The 24,999-nt window shown below is 43.4% G+C and overlaps 1 protein-coding gene across 3 annotated transcripts in view; it reads left to right on the forward strand.

Moving 5' to 3' along the window:
- Positions 1–14,199, forward strand: part of bcas1 (brain enriched myelin associated protein 1) — a 187,070-nt gene extending 172,871 nt beyond the window's left edge. For 2 of the 3 annotated variants that reach the window (XM_070896042.1, XM_070896044.1), the window contains 3 exons: positions 561–626; positions 9,629–9,880; positions 12,715–14,199. In XM_070896042.1, coding sequence (XP_070752143.1) covers positions 561–626; positions 9,629–9,880; positions 12,715–12,789 — 393 coding nt within the window. In that variant the 3' untranslated portion in view covers positions 12,790–14,199. The remainder of the gene's footprint in view (positions 1–560; positions 627–9,628; positions 9,881–12,714) is intronic. The other variant, XM_070896043.1, reaches the window with a different exon arrangement.
- Positions 14,200–24,999: the final 10,800 nt, after the last annotated feature.

Here is a 24,999-nt window from a genome sequence, read left to right on the forward strand (position 1 = left end):
CTGAACAGCTCCACGGCGGCGGGGCCTCACCCGAACTGCTCCTCCATGGCGGGGCCCGTCCGAACTGCTCCTCCATGGCGGGGCCCGTCCGAACTGCTCCTCCATGGCGGGGCCCAGCCCCAACACCTCCTCTGCGACGGGGCCCGCCGGCCCGTACACTTCCTCGGTGGGGACCCCCCCTTTCTGACGTTCCTAAATCCAGAAATACCCAAACCTGGGCTCGGGTGTTTCAGGATTCGTGACATGAAAAAGACATTCCAATGTCCTGAAAAACGTGGAATCCGGAACGGCCTCGGTCCTGAGGGTTCCGGATTCTGGATGCTGCACCAGTAACTGTTTTAACAGAAATAGAGCAACTGTGGGGAGCCAGCATGAAAAGAGACAGTAACAAGATGTCTGCTCCAATGTGACGAGATATTTGCTGCTGCTGATCATGGTCCCATTGGCAAAATTGAGACATACATAGAATAAATATTAAATAACTGAATTCATATCTCATTTAAAGGTCAACTCATTATTTTTTTTTATAAAGTAATGGTAGATTGTATCTATGATTGCAGTCAGTCAAAGAGGATGAGAAATGTGCCGATTCTGTGGATTCACCTGTAAAAAATTCTGAAGGAAAGGTAAGTGTCTTTTTAATGCTTAATTTGTCATAATGTACAGGGCACAGATGTATTAAATTATCAGTGGATCTCCCATGGCTTTGCCCATGGAAAGTCATGGTAAAACAGGATGCCCTCAGTGCAATAATGACGCTCTAAGTACAGGTATGAAGATCTGCCGCTTCTGAGGCTTCAGAAGCTTCATCCAGCAGTAGAAGTGTGAAGGGAGCTGGCAGGAATCAATCTCCAAAGAGAGAACAACATATGTTGGCAGGCTGCCAAAGGATGCCAGCAAAGACTAAATAACTATGGCAGGGAAATAATTTTAGAAAGCATTCAGAGGAAACGGGTAGTCCCAGAGAGTGAAAAACCGGTCCTGTGGGGTGAGGGGAGGTGGCGAGACAGAACAGGTTGAAGAATTGATCTCCGAGAAAAATGCTCAGAAAAGTTTAATGAGTCATTTACTTAAGCACTAAACAATCTTCTTTGACATTACACACGGGGAGTTAAGAGTTTCAGTTGAAGCAGCATTATTGGGTGGGGTAATAATTGGACCAGGGCTCACAGACAGAATTCAGTCCTCCTTTCAAAGTTACACATTGTGTCATTATTTTTATATTTAGATTATAAATTCTTATGTCCACATTTATAATAGAAGCCCTTCAGCTGCAGGACCTCCTCTGGCAGGAGGGTGTAATTACAGTGTGACCTGTTTACATAGGCAATTCCCATTATGAAGGTTGATATATGAACTTATAATGGTAAAGTTGATAGTCAGTTTGTATTTTGTTCTTGGGATGTAGGTGATGTGGGCAAGGCAATTTTTTTTGCCCAGCCCTAGTTACCCTACATACTGCTCAGTGCACTGTCAGTGCACTGTCACTGCTCGCTGCACAGTGCACTGTCACTGCTCGCTGCACAGTGCACTGTCACTGCTCGCTTTTCACTGCACAGTGCACTGTCACTGCTCGCTGCTCACTGCACAGTGCACTGTCACTGCTCACTGCACAGTGCACTGTCACTGCTCACTGCTCGCTGCACAGTGCACTCTCACTGCTCACTGCTCGCTGCACAGTGCACTCTCACTGCTCACTGCACAGTGCACTGTCACTGCTCACTGCTCGCTGCACAGTGCACTGTCACTGCTCACTGCACAGTACACTCTGCTCACTACACAGTGCACTCTCACTGCACAGTGCACTGTCACTGCTCACTGCTCGCTGCACAGTGCACTCTCACTGCTCGCTGCACAGTGCACTCTCACTGCTCACTGCACAGTGCACTGTCACTGCTCACTGCTCGCTGCACAGTGCACTCTCACTGCTCGCTGCACAGTGCACTCTCACTGCTCACTGCACAGTGCACTGTCACTGCTCACTGCTCGCTGCACAGTTCACAGTCACTGCTCGCTGCTCGCTGCACAGTGCACTCTAACTGCTCGCTGCACAGTGCACTGTCACTGCTCACTGCACAGTACACTCTGCTCACTACACAGTGCACTCTCACTGCACAGTGCACTGTCACTGCTCACTGCTCGCTGCACAGTGCACTGTCACTGCTCGCTGCACAGTGCACTGTCACTGCTCGCTTTTCACTGCACAGTGCACTGTCACTGCTCGCTGCTCACTGCACAGTGCACTGTCACTGCTCACTGCACAGTGCACTGTCACTGCTCACTGCTCGCTGCACAGTGCACTCTCACTGCTCACTGCTCGCTGCACAGTGCACTCTCACTGCTCACTGCACAGTGCACTGTCACTGCTCACTGCTCGCTGCACAGTGCACTGTCACTGCTCACTGCACAGTACACTCTGCTCACTACACAGTGCACTCTCACTGCACAGTGCACTGTCACTGCTCACTGCTCGCTGCACAGTGCACTCTCACTGCTCGCTGCACAGTGCACTCTCACTGCTCACTGCACAGTGCACTGTCACTGCTCACTGCTCGCTGCACAGTGCACTCTCACTGCTCGCTGCACAGTGCACTCTCACTGCTCACTGCACAGTGCACTGTCACTGCTCACTGCTCGCTGCACAGTTCACAGTCACTGCTCGCTGCTCGCTGCACAGTGCACTCTAACTGCTCGCTGCACAGTGCACTGTCACTGCTCACTGCACAGTACACTCTGCTCACTACACAGTGCACTCTCACTGCACAGTGCACTGTCACTGCTCACTGCTCGCTGCACAGTGCACTGTCACTGCTCACTGCACAGTGCACTCTCACTGCTCACTGCTCGCTGCACAGTGCACTCGCACTGCTCGCTGCACAGTGCACTCTCACTGCTCACTGCTCACTGCACAGTGCACTCTCACTGCTCGCTGCACAGTGCACTCTCACTGCTCACTGCACTCTCACTGCTCACTGCACAGTGCACTGTCACTGCTCGCTGCACTGTCACTGCACAGTGCACTGTCACTGCTCACTGCACAGTGCACAGTGCACTCTTACTGCTCACTGCTCGCTGCACAGTGCACTCTCACTGCTCGCTGCACTGTCACTGCTCACTGCACAGTGCACTGTCACTGCTCACTGCTCACTGCACAGTGCACTCTTACTGCCCACTGCTCGCTGCACAGTGCACTCTCACTGCTCGCTGCACAGTGCACTCTCACTGCTCACTGCACAGTGCACTCTCACTGCTCGCTGCACAGTGCACTCTCACTGCTCGCTGCACAGTGCACTGTCACTGCTTGCTGCTCGCTGCACAGTGCACTGTCACTGCTCACTGCACTGTCACTGCTCACTGGCACAGTGCACTGTCACTGCTCGCTGCACAGTGCACTCTCACTGCTCACTGCACAGTGCATTGTCGCTGCTCACTGGCTGCACTGCTCACTGCTCACTGCTCACTGCACAGTGCACTCTTACTGCCCACTGCTCGCTGCACAGTGCACTCTCACCGCTCGCTGCACAGTGCACTCTCACTGCTCACTGCACAGTGCACTCTCACTGCTCGCTGCACAGTGCACTCTCACTGCTCGCTGCACAGTGCACTGTCACTGCTTGCTGCTCGCTGCACAGTGCACTGTCACTGCTCACTGCACTGTCACTGCTCACTGGCACAGTGCACTGTCACTGCTCGCTGCACAGTGCACTCTCACTGCTCACTGCACAGTGCATTGTCGCTGCTCACTGGCTGCACTGCTCACTCCTCACTGGCACAATGCACTGTCACTCCTCACTGCACAGTGTACTGTCACTCCTCACTGCACAGTGTACTGCCTATATAACCTGCATTGTTTACTCCCACTATAATTAAACATGTACAGAAATGTTGGCCCCGATATAAACACCACCCTCCACACAACAGACTGGAGAGGTTTGCTTGGGGCTTTAAACAGCCAAATGCGCATCTCTTACCCGCAGTGCAAGTGTCTGTTGCTGTTTTAACAGCGGTGGATATGGAGGCATCCGAGTATCCCGCCATGGAGGGGGTGGCTGTATTGACATATTTAAATCAGGCTCCGCAGTGCAATCTGATAGGGAGATGGCAGCTTCCGGCTCCACACGGCAAATGCATTTTCCAGCACTACTGGAAGAGCAGGAGTGCCCCTGCCAGCCCGTTAAGGAGCCTTCTGCTTCTACAAACTGATTGCGGCCTCTGTCTCCCCCTCCTGACCGCTGACCTCCCCCCTCCTTGCAGCCCCAATGTTCACTTCCTTTCTCCCCCCCCCCCCACCCCCACTCCCTACCTCACTGGCCAACCTTCCTCCCTCCCCACCGCTATAATGGCTGACCTTCACGCCCTCCGCCCCCCGCCCCCCCAGTCCTCACCACGATAGCCGATATTTTCTCCCACCCCACCCTCCCCAGCCCCCAGCACTCTGGCCAACCTTCCCCGCCTCCACCCCCCCCCCATTCCACCACAATGGCTGACCTTTCCCTTCCCCCACCCCTGCTATGATGGCCAAAGTTTCCCCCCCACTGCAATGATTGATCTTCCCTCCCCTCCCAAGTGCCCGGGTCCATCCCTAAGGGTCACTGACTGCAGCCTCCTGCCACAGTTTGCCCTCTCGACTGCCAGCCAGGCGAGAAACGTTTTTTTAAAATGATAAATAGACCCGATTGTTAAGTTCTACTGAACCTCCTCAGCCCCGGCTTTGCTGGATTCTTCAGCAGTTTTCGACCTTCCCCACACCCTCCCTGCCTCCCCATAAAAATCAGGGCCATTGTGTTTGTAGATCCATATGTGTTGTGGTGTTGGAAAAACAAATACCAAACGGCTTTGCTGCAAGTTCCAGGTAAACAACTGGGACTACCCGATTAATCTACCTCAATATATTTACATATATTTGCAGTAATCCAGGCGAGAGCTATCTACTACGTGATGTGAATTTTGTTTTTTGCCTTTCCTGATTATGTTCCCAGAGGTGCCCTGGCTATGAAGAGTTGTCATCAACCTAGTTTCAAGACGTGGCTTGATGTAATTTGTAAAACACTCATCTATTTGAAAAGTTGATGTTCCAGATTACAACTCATTCTCAATTGTCCATTTTTTTTTCAAAATATTTGTGAAATATTGATGTTTTTTCATCTTCTCTGTGGCTCAGTGGGTAGCACTCTATCGTCCCTGAGTCAGACGGTGTAGGTTCGAGTCCCACTCCAGGGACCTGAGCACAAAAATTCTAGGCCGACACTTGAGTGCAGTACTGAGGGTGTGCTGCACTGTCGGAAGTGCCGTCTTTCAGATGAGACCTCAAACCGAGGCCCCGTCTGCACTCAGGTGGATGTAAAAGATCCCATGGCACTATTTCGAAGACGAGCGGGGGAGTTATCCCCAGTGTCCTGGCCAACATTTATCCCTTAATCCAACATCATTAAAACAGATTATCTGGTCATAATCACTTTGCTGTTTGTGGGAGCTTGCTGTACGCAAATTGGCTGCCGCGTTTCCCACATTACAACAATGACTACACTCCAAAAGTACTTCATTGGCTGTAAAGCGCTTTGAGATGTCCGGTGGTCGTGAAATGCGCTGTAGAAATGCAAGTCTTTTTTTCTTCTTTTCTTTCTTCAAATTGCCAGCCTAGTATTCATTGAGTTAACAGTAGCCCCTTCTGGATAATTTGTACATTTTAACAATAAGTAGAAAATGACTCCTTGATGGTCAGTAAAGCCAGTGCGTAATTGAACCGTACAAAGTGGAAGGTCTCAGATCAGATTCCTTCTCTGCGCAGAGCTAGCCAACAGCAGCCGGGCAGCTGTAGAGTCTCAGTTGTCCTCAGTAGGTGTGGATTAGGGAGGAAAAAGTTGATCAGGGTTCGTGTTCCTGATTGCTATTGTAACAACATCGACTGGAAAGCTGTACGTGTGTGTAAGTATGCATATGTGTGTGTGAGTTTCAGCTGCACAGGATCAGGCTCAACTTTGATGGTGGTCAAACAGTCTGTTAAGGCTCACGTGTGAAAACTGGCCATTTAGACAAGTACTGGAGGGCAATGGAACCAAACCCCAGCAAGGAGCCAACACCTTCAGGAAAGAAAAGAAGGGAGGCATCTCAACTGTTAATTGTCAATATCAAACAATATAACATAGAATTACAGAAATATAATTTAAAATACCAAAGAACATTTCTAAATTCAAAAAGATTCTTTGTATAAACTATAAAGTTGTACGCTGGTAATTTTTCCAATTGCTGTTGTGGTTAGCATTTGTTAAAAAGTTGTATTATGGAATGATCCAAGATAAGGTTCTACCATGGCCTTTCCCTCAAGTACTGATAGAAAATTACACCCATGGCTAATGTTTTTAAGTATTTCTGAGTGCGTTTGTTTCCCAAAAGAGAAGGCACCATGCAGTGCCTGGCTTCCCAGTCAGGGCCAACACCTGTTACTTTTTCACTTGCACTTGGCTCTGGGCCCCCCTCTTACTCATTGCTTTCAGTGGAGAAATCAGAGCTACAGCGAACTATAGCTAAGCAAAGATGTGGCATAGTATCAAAAGTGGCAGCCCAATTGAGAGAGTAACTACTGCTTGATAATCTTTTTATCTGATAAATTTATATTAAATTATTTAAATAAAATTATGGATATATTTTGCCCATAAAGAGATGAGAAGACCATTTACTTGGAGTATTCCTTAATGTCTACTTATAAAACTTTATTTTTGTGCCTTTTCAGTAAACACAAGTAATATCCTGCATGACAACTACTGTATTATTCGTAACTAACAATCATGGCTTTGTTTTGTGCAGTGAGGTCACTTTTCAACCAGTGATTTTATAGGCAAAAGATGTGTTGGCACCAATTTACTCAGTGCCTGGCATCATCAATATTAATATAAAGGATCTTTGTAGCTAATTCTGTGGTTGAAGAAGCAACAGAGGGTCCAGCTATGCGTGATGTCACTTCTTATCTGTAGACATTGCAGCTCCAGACTGTGCTAGCATTTTATTTAGATTAAAATAACATGAGGCTTTGGATTGTTTGAGGTAGGGCACAGATAACAAAGATAGTAAGATTAATAAGGCCATAAAAAGCAAACCAAGTACTAGGGTTTATTTTTAGGTGGACAGAATTAAAAAGTAGAGAAGATACGTTAAACTTGTATCAAACCTTGGTTAGACCATACTTGTAGTACTGTATACAGTTCTGGTCACCATATTATAAAATGGATAGAGGCACTGGACAGGGTGCAAAAAAGACTTGCAAGGTTTATAGCAGAAATGCGAGGTTATATCTGTAAGGAAAGGATAAACAAGCTGGGTCTCTTTTCTCTTGAAAAGAAAAGGCTGAGTGGTGACCTAATCGAAGACTTTAAAATTATGAAAGGTTTTGATAGAGTAGACACAGAGAGAGTGTTTCCACTTGTGGGGAAGAGCAAAACTAGAGGCCACCCAGAGAATGGTGAGAATATGGAGCTCACTACCACAAGGAGTGGTTGAGGTGAATAGTAAAGAGGCTTTTAAGGAGAGGCTAGATAAGCACATAAGGGAGCAGGGAATAGAGGGTTTTGCTGATCAGCGTTAGATGAGGAAGGATGGGAGGAGGCTCGAGTGGAGCATAAACGCCGGCATGGACTGGTTGGACCTAATGGCCTGTTTCTGTGCCATATCTCCTGTGTCATTCTATATGATTAACCGGACTGTTAAAGATTGGGGAGCTGTCAGATCTTCTTATAAAAATGGGTTTGGAGCTAGAGTATTATAATAGACTCCAGAAGGCATCTCCATCCCACCAAATGCAACTAAATGGACTACAGAAAGAAATAAATTAAATACAGGGTATGTTTTCTACAAGTACTTAAAAGGCCACTACAGAGCATTATCCTGGAGTATTCCTTAAAGTCTAGCCAACAGAATGTCTTTTCATGCTTGGTAACAATATCATACAATCCTGTGATGCAATGCCATGAGCAGAATTGTGCAACCAGATAATGCTTTTTGAAGAAGAGGTGACTCTATATAAAAACTAGCTTCACTTGGCAGCAAATAAATGTTTCTGTATGCAAGGAGTTTGCCAAATAGAGATAGTGAGAATCAACCATGTACATGAGTTCAGATAATGGGACATTTTTGTGTTCTTTGAAAATGTTCATGGCTTGCTATCGAATCATATATTGAACAGAGGTCTGTGGAGGAGGTGTATGTAAAGTTTCAGTCGACAGTAAATCATTTTATAATCTCATACCGCGCCTCAAGGATCAAATTTGTAATTGAATCTAATTTGGGACTGGACTGGGCATTTGGAGGATCTCTGCTGTACATCGTAGAGGTTCTGTTATTCTGGAATTTGCTGACATTCTATAATTACCAGTTTCACTGGAAAATTCCATAAAATAGTGGCAGGGATTTCTCCGAATTTCTTGTGGAGAAATTGTTGGCTATTGAGAACACGTATTGTTACTGTCTGTTGCTTAATTGTTTATATTGTTTTGTTGAACGTTAATTTGTTTACTAATCCCATCCCTTCCTAAGAGGCCATTCTTCTTCAACCCCTATTTCCAATATGTGAAATCAAATATGCAAATGTTTTTAAATGTGGTAAAATATGGATGGCACTTCCATTTTAAAATGTGTTATGGATCCTGCTTCCAAGGACTGTTTAGCAGTCTCCAATAAGCTCCCCATAAAATAACTCTTCCCTCCTTATTCCTAAGTTCTAGCCAAGTAAATTCAGTTTTTACGTTAGAATAATTCTGCCGGCCTTCTCATTTTTATTCTACTCGAACCCTCCTGAATATTTTGTAACTAGCAGTGTTTAGCTCCCACTCATGCCCTAGCCTACGTCTCGGTTCATACCATTACATCATACCCCAATCACACATTGTGTCTCTCGCTCACCAATTTTATTCAGATTAGTTTATGCATTTCTGCACAAAAAACTCCAACCAGCCCTGTCTGTTTCGCAATCTTACTCGTTTTAATCCCTCCATTTTCTGATTTTTTTTTTATTACTTTACTGTTTCTCTTGCTAATCTTTCCAACACCCTATCCGTTTTAATTTCCTTTTTGCTTCCTTGTTTTCCTCCAACCTGCTATATTAGGTTAAATTCCTAGTTACTCTCCCAGCAAGGACATTAGTCCCAACCCTATTCAGGTGAAGTCCATCCATGTTGTACAAGCTGCTCCTGTACCAGAATTGCTCCCAATGTTCCAGAAATCAGAACCTTTTCTTTCTACACCATCTCTCCAGCCACATATTTGCCTCTTTACTATTACTGATATTACATCTGCAATGTACAACATATTGGCCCTGAGGTGCGTACGCGGCCGTAGGGGCCCTACAAGTTGCGGGTTTAGCCATGCGAAGGGCCTAAACCCGGAACTTGCGACCTGTCAAGAAACCTCCACGGGCAGAGAGTTGGGCCTGCTTCTATCAGCATAAGATTTTTAAAGGACAGAAAGACATTTTTCTCAATAATTTAATTTTTCTCAATAATTTAAACATTTAAACTCCTGTTAAATAAGGCAAGTTTATTTTTACAGAAACTGAAAAAACTAATGCGAATCAGTTTATAGCAAGACATTTTCATTTCAGTATTTTTAGATTCTGACTACATTACTTCATCTTTTTCAGGAATCAGGCTTGACAGATGACACTGGGAAAAAAGGACCTGAGACTCGAGAAAATTCAGTGCAACTGGTAAAGAAAGGCAAAGGCAATCAAGAAGAATCTCAGAGAACAAAATCTCTGGAAGCGCTTCCTCCCACTCAGCAACCAAACACCATTTCAGTGCCAATACCGAATGGCAATAACCTCAAAACCAAAGAAACTCCTGAGAAGAGACTCGAAAAGAAGCAATCATTTGGGGGGTTCTTAAAACAATTGGTATGTTAAAGAAGCTCAGATCAAATATATTTCTGAAGTCTTTCCAACTTGAGTATTTAGAAACAAAATTAATTATAAATTGCTAGCATTTGATTTTTTTAATGGAGTTTGAGAGTTTTGTTAAACCATAATGACAGGTTTGCTCCCTATAATTTGCTGCTTTATCCTTCCTATCTTGCTACTTTTGCCTTTGTATAGTTTACCCAGCTGGCTTGATGAAGGAATATGTAGCACCAGCAAATTTTCACGAAAATTGTAATCTCCTACATGAAGGAATATATGGAAGTAAAAGCTCATGTGTATATAATTGGTAAATTCAACTAGCAATCACGAGTAAAGACAGACTTATAAACAAACAGTTTACTTTGCTGCTGTAATTGGAAAAACAGGCATGTTTTCTCTTTGACTCATGCTTTTAGTTATTTTCCTTTTGCTCGTCTCAGTTCCCCCACTATAGGTACTTGTCTCTACACTGAGAAATTAGGAAGATAAGAACATAAGAACAAGAGTAGGTCATTAAGCCCCTCGAACCTGTTCCACCATTCAATGAGATCATGGCTGATCTGCGACCTAACTCCATATACCCGTCCCTGGCCCATATCCCTCAATACCTTTAGTTGACAAAAAACTATCAGTCTCCATTTTAAAACCAACAATTGATCTAGCATCAATTGCCGTTTGTGGAACAGAGTTCCAAACTTCTACCACCCTTTGTGTGTGCACAGCATGTTTCCAACCCTATGCCATTGCCACTCCAAGTCAGCACAGAGGAGTGCTATGGATTAACCCTTCAGTTTTCTTTTTAAATATATCTGTCAACCCGCCCATCCCCCACCTCAGGCAACATGCCTTCCAAGATAGTTCCGGCTGCGACTAGGAACTTAACATGTGCAAAGTTGCATCGGAGATTAAATGTAATGTATACATAGTCACATGACACTGCAGTAGAGTCAATCAGTGAACTGTCACACTAGTGTGGCCACCAGGGATACACTGGCTGCCTTTCACAGCAGACCACTTCTTAGATGTGGTTTACATTATTTGATTAATAATCAGATTATAACTGAGTTTATAGCTACTGCCAAAAGTGTCACTGTTGTGCATTGTATCTATATCTAGCCAATAGTGATCCCTAGTTAGATAGAAATAATACTGTCAAATTATCGGTTATCATAGTGCCACAATACCCCAACGTTTAGATAAATCTACCTCAACACGAACGCTGATTAACCCTCGGCTTGGATCAGTGAGCACAGCTGGTCTTGTGTTCAGATTGTATGCAGTAATCCCCAATGGACATGCATCTAAAGTCTGGAAAAATTCACCAGCTATAACAGAAGGTGGGGGCTTAATGAGAGGAGAACTGAAATATCATCTAGTGAAGGAGAGGATCTTCTTCAGGGATTACATTTAGGTTCAGACTTCACAGTCAAGAAGGATGTTCTAATTAGTGGTTTAGATTATTTGATTAATAATCAGAAAAACTGAAGTTAATGGACAGTTTTGTATAACATAGTTTATGGTTAAGACGTACATGTTTTGAAAGTACATTTTTAATTTTAAAAAGTAGATATCTGAGTACAATAAGAATACATACTTGCTACTAGCATCACTTGTTTACTTTTCATGCGAGTTAACTATAATTATGATGCTTAAAATAAAGCAGTAATATAACTTTGAAAGACATCATAGTCACTATTCATTATCAACCCTGAGGTACTCATTTGCAAAGTCTGTAATGAGAACATTAAGGGAAGTAATGATCGTGATGTCTGAACAGAATTATTGGATCTTATCACTATTATTATCATCAATCCACATGGTCTTGTTCTGGTTTCTTTGTTACATATTTTTAGTGTTCTGTTATGGAGGTTCCTTTTGTACTTCACTATTTTGAAGCTTTAATCTCCACACTGTGTGGGCTCGTTATCTCAGCAGGGGTAGCACTAGGGATACTACCATTGGTCTTGGGACCCTGGGTTAGGAAGGGGATTATCAGACACTATTTTTGTTGCTGATTGCTATTTCACAGCCACCTGCTTAAAGAGCCCATGTGCAGATGTCAGGATGGCAGGACTGTGATGACCTTCATAGTTGAATGGTCTGCTATGATTCATTGTAATAGCTCACGTAAAAATAATGTCCACTTGTGTGACATACCACAGTAATTGTTTGTTTGGCAGACATCTAAAGATATTCACAATAAATTTTCTCCTGGAACAATATTGTTTTTCTTTGAAAAGAACTAACTGTTCTACATTTTTTCCACAATCCACTAACCATGGTTGAATGGTGTGGGTAGTTTCTGTTTAATCTGTGGTTTTATTGAATCAACTATATCACTGTTAGTCCTACAACAGAGAGAGGAAAATAAATTAAAAGGAAATCTGTGCTGAGTTAGCTGTGGTAGAGACGTTACCATTGACAACAGCATCCCTGGGTTAGGGTAGGGAAAAGCAATCAAGGTTCCCATTCACAATTGCCAACCAGAGCTCACTATTGGAAACGTGCATGTTTGAATGGTGTGGGAGGACAGAATTAACCTCGACCATGATGTACTCTACAGTTAAACAGCCCACCAGCATACACTGTCAAAGCACATACATGAATAACGCTCACCTGGTCAATGTAATGGATAGTGACCTATATCTTTGGAACTGTACCCAGTAAAGGAGTCTTCTTTCAGCAGGGAGGGGAGAAAATTAAAAGAAAGGAAATGTAAAATACAGAGTCCTTGACATACCCAGCTCGCCAATGTTAAAGTGCTAAAATCATATGTAGATTGTAGAAACTGCTGCTGTAATTGTCTCCATCTTTCTCCTTCTGCTTTACAGGGAGGAAAAAAAACAGCAGATGCTGCCGTGCAAACAGATCCCGTTGTTATCTATCCGGCAGGGAAGGCAAAGTGATACCAATCCGCCCCCCCCTCTCATTCCAGGAAGCTGGCAACATGCTTTACTACTTGGTGAAATCACATACTGTAGACAGCTCTGACTGTCCCTCTTGCATCTGTCGGCACTCAGGCCATGCCTACGAATATTATTCTGATCATATTTCCAGTTAGTTGATTAGGGTACTTTCAGCGAATGGCAGAACTCCCTAAAGCTGCATGTGATAGATTTAGACTTCATATAATTTTCTATATATTAGCTAAGTGTATTGTTAGAAATGCATACATTCACTAAACATATTAGTTACTTTTTCATTGTTTTTGTGATAACATCAAATGTTTAATATAAAATACACGCCGTCTCCAGTGTGTTTCAAGGCACTTAAGCTTCAATGGGTAGAAATATCATCACAAATCGGAAGAATTAAGCTAAAGTAATACATCACTGTTAACCTTGGAACACAGTCTGAAGTGTTTTGTGTTTTATAATACAGTGAGATTTAAGGGTTCTTGCATTTTGGGTCAGCAGTGACCTAACGGTGGATGACAGAAAGATGTTGGGGAATGTTATAGTGTGTATATATTATATGGTAATGAATGCGTTAGTGTATATTAGTAATAAATACCAATATTTGTGATTAGATTTAGGATTACATAGGGTCTAAACATTGTTACATTAAACCAAGTTAGAAATTTAATTGGAGGGGCTATCTGAAAAAAGACATCATCATTACACCAGAATTACCCATGAGAAGATATTTTAAGCTACATCTGTACACCAGAGGGCATCAAAACCTTAATTTAAGGGAAGGAAGAGATTTGTTTATCATACTTTTGTTTTTAATGCATTTTATTAACTTTTCAAATGATCTGATGAAACTGTTGTGTCAGCATAATTGATAGAAATTCTTAATTTGTTTCTGATATTTTAGTTTTTAAAAGTTGAAATTCTTCATGAATATTTTGCTAATATTTCAGTGCTCTGTACATTTTGGAATTTAATTTATAATTTGATCAATTATGTTAGCTGACACATTAGCAGTGAAAGACTTAGGATAATTGCAGTCTATTTAATTTAGTTTTATATGCCTTAATTTCCTATATCCTATAATTATTCCATTATTATCCATAGTTAATAAAACAATCATTAAGTTAGATTCTGGCTACGAGTTCTACAAAGCTGATGAAAATTAAAACTTCACAAAAAAAAATCTTTATTTCACCATAAAATAATTATGCTATAAAGCTTTCATCATGTGTTAATTATACTATTAAAACACACACAGAGTTCTCGGAATTGTTGCCAGCTCATTCTGAACAGTTTCCCCTTTGGGCATTGCCTTTTAGGCTGTGTGTGCATTCCTTCGGATCCATCTGTATACAGCTCATTACTATTTAGGGCAATTAAAATTATTTTCATTGTACAAACCCTTATTTGTGTCCTTGTATTTTAATAAAGCAAGCTTTTATCTGATTTATATTCCACTTTTGGCCCTTCTGTTTGATATCTGTAGAGTGATATCCTGCTTCATTCAGTTCACTGTTGAGATCAAACAGTTCTTGATTTATCGCCTCAGACATTTTGTGAATTACCTTCCCATTCCAAACACACTGCCACTAAATATACAGTAATTTAATACCTATTGTATATTTAAGCTTATGTTATTAATCCCTTTTGCCCTCTTTTCCTGAAAGAACTCACTCTTGCTGGCGTATCGTTCCACAGGAATCAACACTCCTCCAGTACCTTATCCAAGTTGCTATTCTTCATTTAAGAGCTTATACAGTGAGTCTTGGCAGCCTATTTAAATATGGGATTCACAGCTAAGCACAAGTCTGTGCTCACCTAAAGTCCACACAAATATTCCAACAGATAATGATCAGGAGTGGGAATCCTGTCTGATATGTTTTCCCCTCCCTAGCCCAGGGACACTGAAGCAAACTCAGCACAGTCCAGGCAACAAATCTAGGAATTCCCCTGGTAGTTTTTCTTAATCCGGTTCTCTCAGAGTCTAGTTAAGGAATACTAATCTAAAACAATACAATGTGTGAATCCTTTGAGTCCTACTGTAACAGTTGTATATGAAAAATATTGCATGAGAAGACAGGCTTGCTTTTGTTCTGAAAATACTGCAAATGAGGAAACGTTTTCAGAATTCAGCTTTAGAATAAGTATTTATGATTTAGTCAATTTTCTATTAGGGATTTCATTCAACTTTAAAGTAAGTGGGAAACATCGGGAGATGATAAACATTACACACAAGCTGATAAATACCAGACTGTTGTGAAATATTGGAGCTAAATTCATTAAAATGTAACACTAGCAGATGGGTTGTTTAGATTGAAATCCTGTTTATGATAGGGCCTATATTACAGTTTGTAAAATAGGAAGTCCTTGGAGTTAATGTTGTCGGTAATGCTGTACTTAGCACTCCCTCTGCTGGCTGGACAAAGTAGCTCTGGTTGTACCGAATGCCATCTTTTACTGGCCAGTTATGCTCCTTTAAAACATCTCATTGTGGAATCAGTGAGTAACATTTTAGAGTATCTCAGGAAACAGTTTTAAAGCAATTCAAAATACAAGCAAATCCTCCAAAGTCCACTGTTTTTTCAAGCAACTTGGTAAGTGGGGAAACAAGACAATATACTTTTTAAATAAAGCGAAGAATGAATGCCGCTTTACAATTAGTTCCAACACAATTCCCTCTTTTAAAGCATCATGCTTGGCTCCCAAATGTTCTTTTAAAAGAATCCCAATGTTCTACCTTTCTTTGCTGAAGATGCCAGCAGCCTTCTGGTTCCTTACAGAAGTGACCAGTCTTTCTATGCACTGGGGGAGTATTGGGCTATTTGAGTGTGGGAGGCATCATAATCAAGCCTGATCCTGTCCTCATCTGACATGTATATACATGTAATTTCCAGCAGGGGTCAGTGATCGGAAATGAAAAATATTTTTTCTCTCCCAGTTGAGATCCCAACGGCATAGGTTCAGAATCAAAGCAGAGAGCTTCTTGAAGGCAGCGTCTTTATTCATTGGGCCATCAGATATACTTAGGTTTTCATTTCAGTAGAACCAGCACTCTTATAATTACAGTAGTTCCAATATAGTTGTTCCTTTTAAAGCACCACAATGTCCATGCAGCCAAAAATTGATGTACGCATATGCTTACATTGTAACTGGTTACATTGAAACATACAAAATTCTTACAGGGCTTGATAGGGTAGATACAAGGAGGATGTTTCCCTTGGCTAGGGAGTCTAGAACCATGGGTCACAGTTTCAGAATCAGGGGTTAGCCATTTAGGATTGATATGAGGATTAATTTCTTCACCCAGAGGGTGGTGAATCTTTGGAATTTTCTGCCCCAGAGGGCTGTAGTGGCTCAGTCGTTAAGTATATTCAAGACAGAGATCGATAGATTTTTGGACATTAAGGGAATCGAGGGATTATGGGGATAGTGCAGGAAAGTTGAGATAGAAGATCAGCCATGATTTTATTGAATGGCGGAGCAGGCTCGAGGGCCGAATGGTCTACTCCTGCTCCCACTTCTTATGTTCTTATGGTGAGTATGCAATAAGAAAGCATTAACATATATTTATCACAATAGTATATGGTTTAATTAGCAATCACCTCTAACATAAGGATGGGTTATGTGACGAACAGCTACTGAAGTAATAAACAGTAATGATTGAATCCATGGGGCATCAATCCACTCCCACCTGTGGGATAATTATTTATATAATTACGCTCTGCCATTTAGCTGTTTATAGGTATTATGTTATAATTTTAAACTGTTTCTCTAGCAACTTTAAGCAGTTTTGATTTACAGAACAATTTGGATTTCATGTGTTGATAATTTCTTTACATATCTGATTTTCTCATCTTCTTCCTCCTTTCCTGAAGGAAGTAACTTGTGTTGAGGTCTAGTTCCATTGGCTAGTCATGGGGAGGTCAACAATCATATTTAAACCTCTCTTTTGACAATCTTTTCCAAACCCCCAAATTATAAATACTCTCCACTCTCCCAAAAATAATTAAATTAGACCTAAAATGTAACTTATCTTTTTTAATTCACTTGAAACTAAATGAATAAAGCTCTGGAGACAGAAATAACATTAACTGTGAGCAGAATAATACCTTTGATAATCACATTCAGCTCTTCCTTACCATTTTATATATATTGTGGCCTAAGTCCCTATTCTTCGTGTCTGATTCTTGACGGTGTATGTTGGTGTAATCAACCATCGGCTTTGAAGAGACACCCAAGGCATCACTTGTATATTTAGAAAGGATGCATTATATGTTTTATTGGTACATTAATTATCTATGTCCTTGGGGTTTTCCCCTCCCTCATGGTGTTAACTCGTTTGCCGAACTACAGTTATACTGGCCATTACTGTTACCTTGTCCAAGCAGCCATTGTTTATGTGTGAAATTGGATCGTGATTGTTGGCAGACTATTTAACTGCTGGGGATCCTAATCTATCTTCACCCTATCTCCACAAATGTACATTTACAGCAGAGTTCTCCTGAATAGTGATCAAGAGTGGGAATCCTAGCTAGAGGCACTTTGGCCAATTGTATTGCCTCTAATGCCACTCCAGCTCATATCAGCCAACTCAGCACATACTGGGGATCAAATAGGAGACATCCTAGTCTTTATGGCTCAGCTGCTCACTGGATAAACTCACTGAGCCATCAAGGGAACGGTCTGCATCCTTTCTAAATACTGTGAGATGCAGTAGTTAATTAAATCTTTCATTAACATTGAATGGCAGAATATCAATATCGTAGCAACCTTTAAAAATATTTATATTGACAGGATAGCCAATGTGGACAAATTGGGTCATTTCAATGTCTAATTGGAATCCAAATCCTCCCTTAGTCCGTTTTACACATGACTAGGCTGAGCTCTGCTATACTGTATATAAGATAATTTTATGTATTTTAGTGCTTTCAAAAAGACACCCAGGACCTTGCAGGTTTAAAATAAGCAATTCAAATTGGTTTTAAGAACTATAACTCCGAATGTTACAGCAACTCCCTGGTAGCACACTAGGTACATGAACTGCCTGCTGTAGCACTGAGTGGCACTGGTTGTAGTTTCAAACCTGGACCTCTGTTAAGTTAACTAGTGTAAGCCTGCGCACTGATGAACGGAAATCCAATCAGACTCGATGTCCTCGTTACAAAACCTGCCAATGTTCCCAGGCCTGACTATGACCAACAAATCACTACATGGTCAAATAGCCTGCAACAGTCACTGAAGGTTGACACGTGTAGGAGTGTACTTTAGCAAGAGCCAGCATTTCCCAAAGCGAAAGGGAGAAAATTCTAAGAGGGCTCTTCTAGGGTGAATAATTAGGCAATAATGAATGAGAAACCTGGACCTTCTTATTTAGTGCATTTTTAAAATAGTGTAATTAATAAATAATAACAAATTGATTTTAAATCATATGAAGTTGATTTAGAAATGGACTTAAACCTCTAATGACCATTTGTTGCAGCAACTCAGAGCAGAATATTTATGTAGAGACACGTGCAATCAAATAATCTAAATATAATGTTCTAAGTGACTATGCCAGGTGCATTGTAGGATTATGAGAGCATTGAGTGTAATCCAGAATGAATGATTCTCATATTATTAAACACCACAGCTAGAATAATATGAAGTACAATGAGAGAACCATAGCAGCGGGACACCGTGGTTGTAGTACTGCAATTGGCTTCAGTGCCTCTGATCTCGGGGCACTAAAATCAGCCTGAGCTGCTGCTCCTGATCACTAACCAGTGACTCTGCTCGCTAGTGCACATACGTGGACATCAGGTAAAAACAGGATTGGGCTGGGTTATAATGTTCGGTGAATAGCCTGCTGACACGTACTGTTCAGACTCACATGTGAAGAGTTTTCATTTGGTAAGGTACCAGAGGGTTGTCAGTGGCCCACAGAGTCATATACTAGCAAAGTCTCGAACCAGGTCACTGTAGAAAATTGGGCAGAGGATTTGTAAAAAACAAAATGGAATGTCTACAACTTTATAGCATTCTGTGAGTTGTTGGAATAAACTTGTAATTTTTAAAAATTTTCATGGAGAGATAATATTGCATTCTTTAAGTGAACGATAGCATAGTGGTTATGTTACTGGACTAGTAATCCAGAGGCCTGGGCTAATAATCCAGAGACAAGAGTTCAAATCTCACCATGGCAGCTGGGGAATTTAAATTATGTTAATTAAATAAATCTGGAATTTTAAAAAGCTAGTAACAGTAATGCTAATCATAAAAACCCATCTGGTTCACTACTGTCCTTTAGAGAAGGAAATCTGCTGTTCTTTCCCAGTCTGGCCTATATGTGACTCCAATGTGGTTGACTCTTACCTACCTTGGCAGCTCACTGCCACCTACTCAAGAGCAATTAGGGATGGGCAATAAATGTTGGCCTTTCTTGCGACATCCACATCCAATGAATAATTTTTTTTTTAATTCTTTAAGGGATATATTTTGTGTGTTAGGTTTAAATAAAATGAGTCCACATGAGTAAACTGGTGAGCAAAGTTGGAAGAAACCAACTTTAGTACCATTGGTACCACTCCTCTGAATCTAGCTCCCATCCCAAAATGTTTAAAAGGAAATTAGTAACACAAAAACTTCTTAAAAATCAATTGAACGCTTGTGAAAGGCGTGTGAAAAGAAAATTGTGCAGCAGGGCAAAGCAATATAAACCAAAAGTGACCTAACTCAAATCCAGAATTGTAGTTACTCGGTTGAGCTTGGAATGGAAAGAATTCTAAGTGTCACCACAGCAACCCTGAGGCCTCTTGATGCCTGTACTGCAGATATTATAAGGCTATTATATACTTGCACTTCCATTCAGAAGAAACAAAAGCTGTTAACGTGCGAATGCTTCCTCGTCAATTGAAGACTATTACAATATAATACATTAAAATTAAAGCTCAGCTATATATGTGACTTATAAAATTTACAAAATTAAATGAAATTATGTCAGTACAGGTACTATATTAATAGAAAGAAGAAAGACTTGGATTTATGTAGCGCCTTTCACAACCACCGGACGTCTCAAAGCGCGTTACAGCCAATGAAGTACTTTTGGAGTGTAGTCATTGATGTATTGTAGGAAAAGCAAGAGAAAAGCAATATTGAGATGATACAGTATGGATGTCATATAAGAGGGAGGCAGTTAGATGGATTATCTTAAGGTGGAGTAATGTGCTTTTAACCAAATGTTGCGCAGTATTTAATTACATGGTATGTAACTATACTTCATACTGCTGTACCTAATAAATCAAGAACAAAGTCGTTTATTCAGTTGACTGCACTTAAACATATGACCATTATGTACAGTATCCGTTAAATTAATTATGCAATAAGAAGGTATCTTCCCACTAAATATATACACCACAACAAACGCAGCTCGGGAGCAGGTAGGGTTCCTGCTGCTGGTGTAGAGATCACGAGGTGGGTGGGGTGGTGGGTACAGTGTTACTCATATGGTTGGCAGGTGATTGCAGGGGGTCCAAGACAGATCGGGGAGAGAGATGAGAGGGAGTCAGTGAGCGCACGGGGGGAGTCTAATAGTGGAGTGGGGGGGGTTTGGTGATCATTCAGGGGGCTCGGTGATTGTTCAGGGGGTCGGTGATCATGGGGTGGGGGGAGGAAGGTTGGTTATTTTGTAGGGGAGGGCGACCGTGGTGGGGGGGGTCCAATCATGGGGAGGGAAGCAGGTTAGCTTGGGCGGTTGGGAGGAAGCATTCCTGCTCCTCCTAACCCAAATGCAGTGTTGGAAAGACATTTCTTCCACGCAGCCTCACTTTAAATGCCGAGTTTCCCAAAGTCTGGGAAACCTGGCCGGCCAGAGTTAAATAAAGATAAAATCTGAGGCACACTCACTCATTAAAATATTTAAATGAGTAACCTGCCTCCAAGGTGCCCTCTGTCCCACCTCCATTAAAATAGGAAGTGGTCGGGTTCAAAACAGGTTGGGTTAAGGTTTAAGATTTTTTAAACTTTTACATCCCACGTGGCCAAAACCCACCTATTTTGGGGGAGTTAAAATTCCCCTGTGTTATAAAAAAACAATAAATTTGCATTTATATATCTTTTAAATCCTGGGGGTGTGCACCACAGTCAGGGAATTACTTTTGAAGTGTCTTCACCGTAATGTAGGCAAATGCAGCAGCTAATTTTTGCACGGCGTCAAGTGGGGAAGATGCACATGAGCCAGCATCAGAGCTGGGAGGACGTTGTCAAATGGAAGGATTTTACAGGGACATGGAGAGTCTCTTAAAATAGGATGTGTATTTTAAATTTCAGGCATTGGGGGACTGGGAGCCAGTGAAAATCAGGATGGGGATGATATGTGAGTACAATTTAGTGCAGGGTAGAATACTGACAGCATAATTTTGGATGAGCTAAAGTTTATGGAGGGTGAAGGACAGGAAAGTGGCCGAGAGTAATCGAGTCAAGAAGTGACAAAGACACTGATGTAGGTCTCAACATCAGATGGCTGAGGTAGGGGCAGAGGTGAGTATTGTGGAGACGAAGGAAAGCTGCCTTTGTGATGGAGAGGATATGGAGTCAGAAGCTCAACTTGGGTGAAATCAGATGCCGAGATTGCTAACAGTCTGGTTCAGCCTGAGACAGTCTGGTTCAGCCTGAGACAGTCGCCGTGGAGGGGGATTGAAGCAGGGGCCAAGCTTCAGTCTTCTCAATGTTCAACTACAGGAATGTTGAACAAGCAGTTTCACAGCATGGAGGCAGTGGAGGGCTCGAGAGAGAAGTGGTGCAGAGATAGAGCTGGGTGCCATTGGAAACTGACCTTATTTTTTGTGGATGATGTCACCAAGTGGCGGCAGCATGTAAACGAGGAGAGCAAGGGGGACCAGGATGGATCCTTGGGGGACTGTGAAGGTGATCTGTTATGTATGTAACTATGTAATACTTGCCACCAGAGGGCGCGACTGTTGGAGTCCTAATGGTCACCTGCACACACTTGCAGGGCCAGTATAAAAGGTTGGCTGCCATGTTGTTTAGGCAATCTGGAGTTGTAATAAAGAAGACTAAGGTCACACTAAGTTTAGCTCACAGTACTCAGCCTTGTGGAGTTCTTCTATACACAACATGATGTTGTGGGATGGTGGGAAGAGAAGTTAATGCTAGAGAAGCTCTGGCTTGGCTGAATAGGAAAGAGTGGAACCAATTGAGTGTACTCCCATGGAGCTGGACAATGGAAGAGAGGTATTGGAAGAGGTGTGATTGACAGCTGTAGAGAGTTCAAGGAAAGCAAGGAGGAATAAAGCACCAAAGTCATGATCACAAGGTTGGTTGGTTTGTGCCATTTTGGTGCTCTGGAATGTGCAGAAGTGGATTGAAGGGATTCATACAGAGAGTTGTGAGAGAGATGGATATAGATCTGGAAGGCAACAAGATGTGAGAGGAAAGGAAGGTTGGAGATGGAGTGAGAGTTGATGAGAACAAGGTTTATAGAAAGCAACAACAACAAATTATATTTATGTAGTGCCTTTATTGTAGTAAAACATCCCAAGGTACTTCACAGGAGTGTTATAAAACAAATTTGCTACACCAAGCTACATAATAAAAGCTTGTTCAAAGAGGTAGGTTTTAAGGAGCATCTTAAAGGAGGAAGGAGAGGTAGCGAGGTTTAGGGATGAAATTCTAGAGCCTTAGGCCTAGGCAGATCAAGGCACAGCCACCAATGGTTGAGTGATTAATAATCAGGGATGCTCAAGAGGCCAGAATTAGAGGAGCGCAGATATTTTTTTTTGGGGGGGGGGCGTGTTGTGGGGCTGGAGGAGATTACAGAGATAGGGAGGGGCGAGGCCATGAGGAGATTTGAAAACAATGGTGTGAATTTTTAAATCGAGGCATTCTTAATGAGAGATTTTGAAAGGGAGTGGGAGAGAAGAGAGAGAACCATTTACAATATCAGTTTACATGGGGACCAGAAAGTGAAGTCGGCTGGGCAGGAGTTTAATGAGAATGGGGTGAAGGGGCAGAAAATGGGTGTCTCATAGATGAGATAAGCTTGGAAAGGGTGGGGTAGATGGGAAGGAAACTAGAGCGAGGTGAAGGTTTAAAGCTAAAGTGGGGGAAGTTTGACTTAAAGAGGAAGGGAAAAGTCTGCTAAACAGATGGTGAGGAAGAAGTTCATGAGCACTTGTTAATGGTGAGGATGGTGAGGGTAGAAGTTTCAGGTGGTCATTGTTAGCAGGAAATAGAAGCATTGGGTGACCTTTGCCCACCAGGATTATCCTAGAGTCGTGGGCAAATTGGCAAAGGAAAGTGAAACCTGTACCGCTTGATATGACCGGCAGATCTGGAGGTGGATGGTTAAACCAAGTCCATTGTGAGGCAGGCAAGAATCTGGAATCTGTTCATTTCTGATACATTAAATCGTTCACGATTCTGCCACCCACATCCTAAACCTTGCTCACCTATCATCCATGTCCTTGCTGACACCCTGCCTACCAAATGTGCCAAATTTAAAATCCTTGTCTTTGTTTACAAATCTCTCCACAGGTTTGCCTACCGTACCTCTGCACCCTCTACCAGCCAATTAACCAGCTCGCACCCTCTGGTGCTCCAATTCTGGGCTCTTGTGTACCCCACCCACCTGCTTTTCTTACTTGGTGAGAGTACTTTCAGCTCTCTTGGAACTTCCCACCTAAACCTCTCCTCCACCCTTCAAACAGCTCCTCAGTACGAGACACAATCAACTCTCCTAAATCACTCAGTTCACCTTTCTTTGTGAAGTGCTGTGGAACGTTCGATAACGCTGTACAAATGCAATTTGTTAATAATGTTTACTTACCTTCGGCAGGCTAAATATCATGTTAATTCATACCAGCCGCGCCCATTGTTAAACAACGTCGATCGGCATAATTTCTTGTATAATTTCTCCGCTATTTTCTGAATGTGATGGTTTCTTTATTATCTTCGGACACTATGAGCCCAAGTTTCGGCATCTGGTGAAAACGGCGCACCCCCGAGACTTACGTGACCTGCCTGGGCTCGAAGGTGCGCTGGAATATTCTGCAGCAATTCTCCGGTCCTCCTGGACCATGGTGTGGCGTGGCGCAGCATAGTCTCCCTGGGGAGGAGCCTGCCTGCAGGGGGGCGGGGCTAGGGATCATGCCTTCTTCTCAGAGCCGGCAGCGTTGCGCAGGCGCGTTGGAGCATGTGCGCCTGCGCAATGGCTCGGGGGAGCGTGGGTACCGGGGGGGAGCGTGGGTAATGGGAGGAGGGGGAGCGTGGGTACCGGGAGGAGGGGGGGGCGTGGGTACCGGGAGGAGGGGGAGCGTGGGTACTGGGGTGGGGGGAGTGGGTACTAGGAGGAGGGGGGGCGTGGGTACCGGTGGGGGGGGAGTGGGTACCAGGAGGAGGGGGAGCGTGGGTACTGGGTGGAGGGGGGGGCGTGGGTACGGGGGGGGGAGTGGGTACCGGGGTGGGCGTGGGTACCGGGAGGGGGGGGGAAGCGTGGCAACTAGGGTGGGGAGGGGGGGAGCATGGCAACAGGGATGGAGGGGCATGGGTTGGGGGCACTCAATGATCGAAGGGCCGGAGGAGGGAGCGTGGGTTTGAGGGAGCTTGGGTTGGGGGCCACTCCACACATACCCACCCCCCCACATCTCCCCCCCACACCCCCCCCCACACACACTCTCACCCCCCCACACACACACCCACCTCCACACACACCCCCACCCCCACACACCCCCCCCCCACACACACACTCCCCCCACACATCCATACACACCCACACCCCCACACACATCCCCCCACACAAACCCCCCCCCCACCACCGCACACACACACCCCTTTCCCACCCCCCCCACACACATCACCCCCATACATACACACACCCTCCCACCCCCCACACACACACATACCCCCTTCCACCCCCCCACACATACCCTCTCCCACCCCCCCACACACACACCATCCCACCTCCCCCCCACATACACACCCCACCCCTGCCACACACCCCCCCCACTCCCACACATACACACACACAGACACACACACACCACCCCCACCCCCCGCACCCCTCACTGTCAGATACAGAGAGAGAGAGACATTGACAGAGACACCTTCCCTTCACATAAAGGTAGGACTTCTATTTTGTATTGATTGATTGCTTATTACTTTGGTCTTGGTGCTTTAGGTGCAGGGTTCCTTCTATTTTTTATTAAT

Source organism: Pristiophorus japonicus, chromosome 12 (genome assembly GCF_044704955.1).
Source record: "Pristiophorus japonicus isolate sPriJap1 chromosome 12, sPriJap1.hap1, whole genome shotgun sequence".
NCBI classification, from domain to species: Eukaryota; Metazoa; Chordata; class Chondrichthyes; family Pristiophoridae; genus Pristiophorus; species Pristiophorus japonicus.